The sequence below is a fragment of the Miscanthus floridulus genome, chromosome 11 (assembly GCF_019320115.1).
Source record: "Miscanthus floridulus cultivar M001 chromosome 11, ASM1932011v1, whole genome shotgun sequence".
In the NCBI taxonomy this organism is placed as follows: domain Eukaryota; kingdom Viridiplantae; phylum Streptophyta; class Magnoliopsida; order Poales; family Poaceae; genus Miscanthus; species Miscanthus floridulus.
The window spans coordinates 101,326,242-101,333,010 of record NC_089590.1 but is presented as its reverse complement, the minus strand read 5'-3'; the positions used below and the strand labels follow the sequence as shown (position 1 = coordinate 101,333,010).

General features: G+C 46.6%; 1 protein-coding gene and 1 pseudogene across 3 annotated transcripts; one reads left to right on the top strand and one right to left on the bottom strand.

The window, feature by feature from the left end:
* Positions 1-245: 245 nt before the first annotated feature.
* On the top strand, positions 246-3,305 carry LOC136492860 (uncharacterized). Of its 3 annotated transcripts, none has more exons than XM_066488920.1 (5): positions 248-593; positions 723-776; positions 954-1,919; positions 2,658-2,732; positions 2,868-3,303. In XM_066488920.1, exons 3-5 carry the CDS (start codon positions 1,005-1,007, stop codon positions 2,979-2,981), a joined length of 1,104 nt encoding a protein of 367 aa, XP_066345017.1. In that variant the 5' UTR covers positions 248-593; positions 723-776; positions 954-1,004; the 3' UTR covers positions 2,982-3,303. The 3 variants fall into 3 exon arrangements, with proteins under 3 accessions (XP_066345018.1, XP_066345017.1, XP_066345016.1); XM_066488919.1 differs by having other exon boundaries at positions 709-776; XM_066488921.1 differs by lacking the exon at positions 2,658-2,732 and having other exon boundaries at positions 246-593; positions 709-776; positions 2,868-3,305.
* A 713-nt stretch (positions 3,306-4,018) lies between these two features.
* On the bottom strand, positions 4,019-6,640 carry LOC136492861 (uncharacterized; annotated as a pseudogene).
* Positions 6,641-6,769: the final 129 nt, after the last annotated feature.

The following is a 6,769-nucleotide window of genomic DNA, read 5'->3' as shown; positions in this document are numbered from 1 at the left end:
TTGTGAGAGGGGGAGAAAAATAGCTTTACGGGTGAAGCTATTTTAGAAGTGAGTGTTTGACAAATAAAACAACTCACACCAATGAGCTGTGCCAAACATCTTCTTATTTGCCAAACTATATTACTTTAAAATATACTAATATTCATTTTTTAAAAAAATACAGCGCTATTATTTTTCACAACAGCCGAACGGAGTATGTAAGGAGAAAAGGGTATTTGAGAGGAAGAGAGGAGAATTCAAGGCTGCGTGGCTGGCGAGCGGAGGACGACGGAGCAGAAGCAGCTGGCATCAGCCGCTGGACAGTGGGCCTCGAGTGAGTACCAGATAGAGAGAGGACCGGGCGAGAGCTCCGGGTGCTTCCTTGCTTTTTCAGTTGGTTTCCCCTTCCGGCTGCCCCCCCTCCGCTCAGGCCTCAGTCCTCAGATCGATCGAATCCAGCAGAGCAGTTCCAGCTCCAGCTCCAAATCCAATACAATCCAACCCCCCTATGCTTATGCTGGACCACGACCCTCCCTCCTGGTGGACACTCGAGATTTCCATCACCAATTTCACCTTCTTCCTCCGCCAGCGCCGCCGCCGCCGCCCCACACAAGGTTAGCTGCTATCCCCAAATCGATTCATCATCCGTGTCCTTCCTCCCACCTCCTGCTGGCTTCACTTCATTCCATTTCATTTCTTCTTCTACCATGCTGATGCCTGATGCTGCAGCGCGGTGCTTCCAGTCGGTCGCCGCAGCACAGACCCAGAGCATTCCCTTCGCACATCAAACTAACCAGGTTGGTACTGTACTACTTTGCTTTGGTCGATTAACAACCTCAGCAACCCCCCCCCCCCCCCCCCCCCCCCCCCCCCCCTGCGTATCTGCTGCACTTTCACCAACCTCGGTCTCCTCTCCTGGAGTCCATTGGATTGCTATCGCTATCAATCTCGTCTCATTCCGTTGTTCATGACAGGAGGCAGGCAGGCAATGCACGCACACTTGTTTAGAGCAGAGCTGATCCAGGATGGGCCTCAAGGAGCAGCATCCGCAGCTCGACCAAACTGATGATGTCATCAACTCACCCGCTTCTGTTTCTGACGACCACCACCACACACCAGGCATCCCCCGTGTCTCAAGCTGCAGCACCGACAACGATTCTGGCCTTCCACTTTGCCGAGTCTGTCATTGCGTCGAACCCGATCTGAGAGGCGAGTCCGCTCTCGGATTCTTGGGCATCGCGCCGCCTTCCCCTCCGAGGACTGACACTGACTCCACCACCACGACGTCCACCAGCAAGGATGCCATCACTGGGCCAAAGGATGATGCCGCCAGTGCTCCCAGATTTGTTGAGTTCGTAAGCCCCGAGGGGGAGATATTCGTGTGCGCCACTGACGTCGAATCGGGGCCTCTGCACCAGCAAGACCATCTTGTGGATCTAGGGTGTTCTTGCAACAACGACCTTGCCCTCGCGCATTATGCCTGCGCGTTGAAGTGGTTCATCATCCATGGATCCACCACGTGCGAGATATGTGGAACTGTTGCTGCAAATGTAAGGCCTGACGATTTCAATAAGGTTCTCGCTTCCCTCAAGGATTATGAAGCTCTCAGGGAAAGGACATCCACAGGGGAAATCTCATACTTGCAGCATGGGGCAGATACTGGTGTTGATCCAGATGCCGTCGCGGCGATACGAAGGCAGCGGCTTAGCGAGATATCATCTTGGTTCAATCCTCACAACTCTCACGTGGCTGTTGCCCAAGGCCACATTGATCAACCTCAGCCGCCACTTAGTCCAACCAATAATTCTGTTCTGGAGCATAGTGTTGTGGCAGCGACATGGGTACATACAAGATGGAGTTTGGAGAGCACTGGAGTTTTTGTTGCTACCTGCCTAGTTGTCATTATTCTTGCATGGTTGGTTGCTCCACATGTTGGCAAGGTATGTTTCGCTGAAGGTTCTCTTCTTATTTACACATCCTTGTGTGAAAATTGCAACTTCTCAACTCAATTGCATACCCCTTCTTATTATAACTGTTAAAAGAGAATTGCTCGGTAGTTCTCCTTTACAAAAACTGTACAAATCATAAAGCGGACAAACATTAAGATAACTACACAACCCTGAAAAAAAGGAGAAAGAATTAGATCCGCCATATGAAAAAAAAAATGAGAAATAATTTTATAGATGCGTAGAGCAGGTTTTCCATCTGGTGAAGGTGCTGCACGTGTTAAGTATTATTGACTGAAGGACACTGTTATCTGCTGAAACATACTTGTATAAGTTACTGATCATGTGGCTTTCTTTTTTACCCTTGAGGAACTGCAGTTTAGTAACTATTAGTGTTATTTTAAGTTATGCAATTTGAAGTTTGTTAGATAATAACAGTCATCTGATCCATAGAAGTAACTGTGAGCCTGAATTAGAAAGTTTAGATGCAGCTATCCCTTTGTAGCCTATGGTCGTTCTTGGACCATATTGAGGGTGCTCACATGCATAGTTATTTCTTGCCTTCTATAAATCTGGCATTTTGTATATATATAATTTTCAGCTAATTAGCAACGATTTCTTGCTCTCTTGAGGAAAACAAAACTAATGAGCTAGGTTGATGTAAAAGAAAGGTTCCCCTATGGATGAAGCATTTGATGTGAAGTATGATTTTGTTTTTGGGCTTCTGTGCAGAAAGCTGCTGTAATCTGTCTTCATATGCTTCTTGGAGGTTTATGCGTATTGACTGTAGTAATATCCCTAAGATTTGTAAGTAGACGGTGATCTTTCATGATATATTTCATTTCCTTTTAGCCAGATTTTTTACCTTTGGCTAAGTAAATGTTTAGAAAGCGATGGTCTTTTACCATTGCCTGAATGCTAAATGATCCTTTCTGATTGCAGGTTTTCCCAAGAATCCAGTATGGGTCCATGCAGTATTGGGCAATCTTGTTTGTGTCCTGGTTCCTTGTGTTTGGTGTTTGGGCTTCACGAACACGCAGCGCACGCTCCTCATGAGCATATAGTGTATGCATGAGTCATTGCAGCAGACCCGATTGCTTCACTATGGCAGTTTTAGGTACTGCGTCCTTGTGTATATTCACGTGTACTATATAATGCTTGCCTTTTCCCGAGTTGTTCTATATAAGATGTATATGCTTGATTCAGAAAAGATGGAAAACCATGTGCAGCGCTCGGTGTGATTATTTCCCCCATTTGTTTGAGATAAGCAAACTAGGGTAATATTGAATGCTAAAACAGATAAAACTAGCCCATAAGTAGTCAGCACCATGTTTTTTTTTTGTTTTTTTTAAATGAGTAGTCACCATGTTACAAGAGAAGAAGTTGGTCAAGCTTCAGTTATAGGGTAGTTTGTATTATGTAGTTTGGCGCTGTAGCACTGCCCTTGAGCACATGCCCCTTGGGTTGCTTCTTATTTATGCATAGAGGATGGGATGAGAAGTGATTTGAAGCATAGCCCTATTATGGTTTCTGATATTTGTTCTTCCTCCATGGAAATGATCCTTGGGCAGATTCACAAGAACTTGAGATGGATGTATCTGTGCCTGACAAGTCGTCTATATGTATAGTGGAATTTGCACATGCCACCACTTAAGATGCAGTTTTCATCAATACCATCAGGCTAGTCGATGACATGTGGGGGTCTAATCCTATGTGTCATAGACTTAGGCTGATGGTAGTAGAAGCTTGACCTTAAAACACCACTCTGGCCCTCCCCTTAGAAATGAAGACACCAATCGGTTGCAATGGGGGTATTTTGCTTCATTTCCTCCATCCATCAGGTATTCAGATATCAGATTGGGGTTTTTATTTATTTATTAATTCAACACATCAGCAGAGCATAAATAGCTTTGATCTTCCCATTGAGCTATCTATACTACACTAGTTTACACAGACACGGCTAGCTGAAAAAACGGCTGATGCTGATTTGTTGTGAGAGAAAAATACTATTATTTCGTTAAAACGGTACAACTGATAAGTTCAAGTGAACAGGACAATCAACTGATCAACTGCATTGTCCATCCTAGGCTAGGTAGCTCAAATATTATGCACTTTGCTGCACATCTAATCCATTCCAAGTAATACACACTTTGCAGGTTGCAGCTGTTTACAATTGCAAATGGACCCCTTGTTCAAAACCAACTGGTACTAGTATCTATCGCCAGCTTCATTCATTCTATTCTACTTCTTGGCTGAGTGGACTACAATCAGTCTCCTCATCCTCCTCGTCCTATACAAGTAGGAACCCCCTTCCTGCTCCCTGGCATCCATCACCTTTCACCAAGTACTGTTTCAAGAAGGGCCTCCTCCTCCTCCTGCACACCACACACAAGTTCAAGAGATCTTATCCACCTCGTCTTAACCAAAACAGTATTATGAACTACATACATAAGGTAAAGACCAGGCCGCATACCACTAGAGCTGTAAATTCTGTCTCTTCATCTACCGCATCCAGAACTGCAGTGTCTTCCATCAGATCCTGAAAAACGTTCACGGCGCGCGTGTAAGTGGTTGCTATTTCCTCTGCTCTAAATACAGACTGGGTTGATAAAGGAAAATGCTAATCACAACACTGCTTACATCCTCAGCAATGCGTAGCACACCATCCTTACCCTACACAAACATGTGACAACATTCTCAGACATCATGTACAAACTAAATTGCACCACAAGTTGAAGAACCACCTACTAACCTTGACTGCGACGAACAGAAGAGGATCAACTGGTGTATAAATCATATAGTGTGCACCATCCTGCAGATACAAAGTGTCAGCAATCACAAGCATGCCAATGAAGACCCAAGATTGACTACTTGTCAGTTACTTATTTGTCACTGTACCAGTAGCGGCATGCTACATAGGCCAATTATCCTATGAAGTATGAAGCTAACTAAATCACATCAACTGTACATCTAAGTTGACAAAAATCAGAATTTCATATTTAATATTACATCCAGGCAGTTTGCTCACCAAATTGAAGCAACAAATCTCTACACCTTCAAAAGGTACACCGTCACCACCATCACCAGAATCTGCAATCTTTATATGAGATACCAAAGAGGATATCGCAAATAGTAGATTGTACTAGTAAGCAAATAGTTTCTGAAATTGTTGAGATATTCAGCCTGTTCGCTGGTTGGTTTCTGGGCTGATAAGCCCGGTTGGTGTTGGTTTGTTGTGAGAGGAAAACACTGTATCATGGCTGATAAGTCTTGGCTCAAACCAACAAGCGAACAGGCTTGTCTAGAAAACATTTCATGTTGACTACTACGTTGGCCTAAAAAAATATATTCATCCGCAAATACAGAATTTTTTTTTGTCTTTTCTTAATCATTTTGACTAGATGACAAGATATGTTGGCCTCAGAGATTAAAAAAAAATCGATGCCTGTGATTTTGGTTACCATGAAACTCTTGAATGGCCTCTTCTGGAAAGCAGAAGCCACCCCTTGCTTGTATAACAGAATCTGAAACGGAGAGGAAAGACGCTTGTACAAGGGATATCGCGATAGAAGCAAAGGAATGAACAGATATATCCTGAGGCGTGTGCACGGTCCTTACCCGCTTTCGACAAAGTGCATATGTACTCTGGCAAGGGCATAGGCAACAGATGGAATGATTTGCTTGAGTTGGTCGTCATCGACCTAAATAAACAGGTAAACGTTGTGCATCAAACGTCTAGGAAAGGAAGAAAGCATTATTCCATTACATTAGGAACCATGGAAAAAGAAATGAATAATCAGTTGAAGGAATGTATATAAGGCAGAGAGGGTGAAGACATACAGCTACCCAGCCACTGAAATTTGTGCTCTTGAGAACCTGCACAGGCCTGGAAGAGTGTCACTTGGAGTCTGCCATGAGTATGAGTGGCAATGGACAAATGGTACGAAAGTGTTGGCCGTGGAGCTTTACATGTCAACGGGGCAGAGAAGCAAGCAGTCGTGGTCCTGCGAGCTCCTGAATACTCTTCGGATAATGCACTCCAAGGGGCGGTTGCTGGTGTCGTCGATCTGCAGAGCACAATGTTGGTTTGGCTTGAGTTATCTGGTACTTAATTTCATTTGTGATGAAAGAAAGAAATATGAGCTGAATCCAACCATACCAAGGTGCAGAACGAAAGAAAGGAAGGAGGAGGAGAGGAATGGGATCGGTAGGCGTACGATGGTGACGATGCGCTTGGATGCTGCGGCGATGCACCTGCCCTGGTCATCCAGCACGAAGCCGGCCGGTGGCTTGGGCATGGCGGCGGCCCGGGTGCCCCCAGCGAACCTCCCCTCCTCCCGGTCGTCATAGCCACCGCCGTCGTCGTATTCATAATCATCTTGGTCCAGAGGGACCCTGGGCGGACGGCGCGCGGGTCCGGGGGGCTTATTCCTGGGAGGGGGCCGTGGGCGGGCGCGGTGTTGCTGCTGACGGGGCGGCGCGGCCCGGACGGAGACGGCGCGGCGCGTGAGGCGCAGGGGCAGGGGGGGCTTGGTGGTGTGGACAAGCACTAGCTGCTGCTGCCCCCGCTTGCACAAGACCGGGGGCACGGGAGCGGCGGCGGCCGCCGCCGCCATTTCTTGTTGCCTGGGAGGGGAGCCGGAAAGCTTGGAAGAGAAGAGTGGATGGTGGATGGATAGCGCGCTCGTCCTTCTCTCTCAACCGTCCCAGTCGCCATGGTGGTGGACATGGACTGGTGGTGGGTTGGAAGACGAAATCGTTATGGGCCTGTCTGGGCCACCTCCGCATGCGGTAATGCAGCCCATGGGCCAGCACCGAGGCAGCCCACAACCCCTGCAACCCAG

Excerpts from the sequence above, each read along its gene's own strand:
- LOC136492860 (XM_066488920.1), top strand. The coding sequence starts at position 1,005 with ATGGGCCTCAAGGAGCAGCATCCGCAGCTCGACCAAACTGATGATGTC. Across the intron at positions 1,920-2,657 it reads TTGCTCCACATGTTGGCAAG|AAAGCTGCTGTAATCTGTCT; the intron begins GTATGTTTCGCT and ends GCTTCTGTGCAG. Across the intron at positions 2,733-2,867 it reads TAGTAATATCCCTAAGATTT|GTTTTCCCAAGAATCCAGTA; the intron begins GTAAGTAGACGG and ends TTCTGATTGCAG.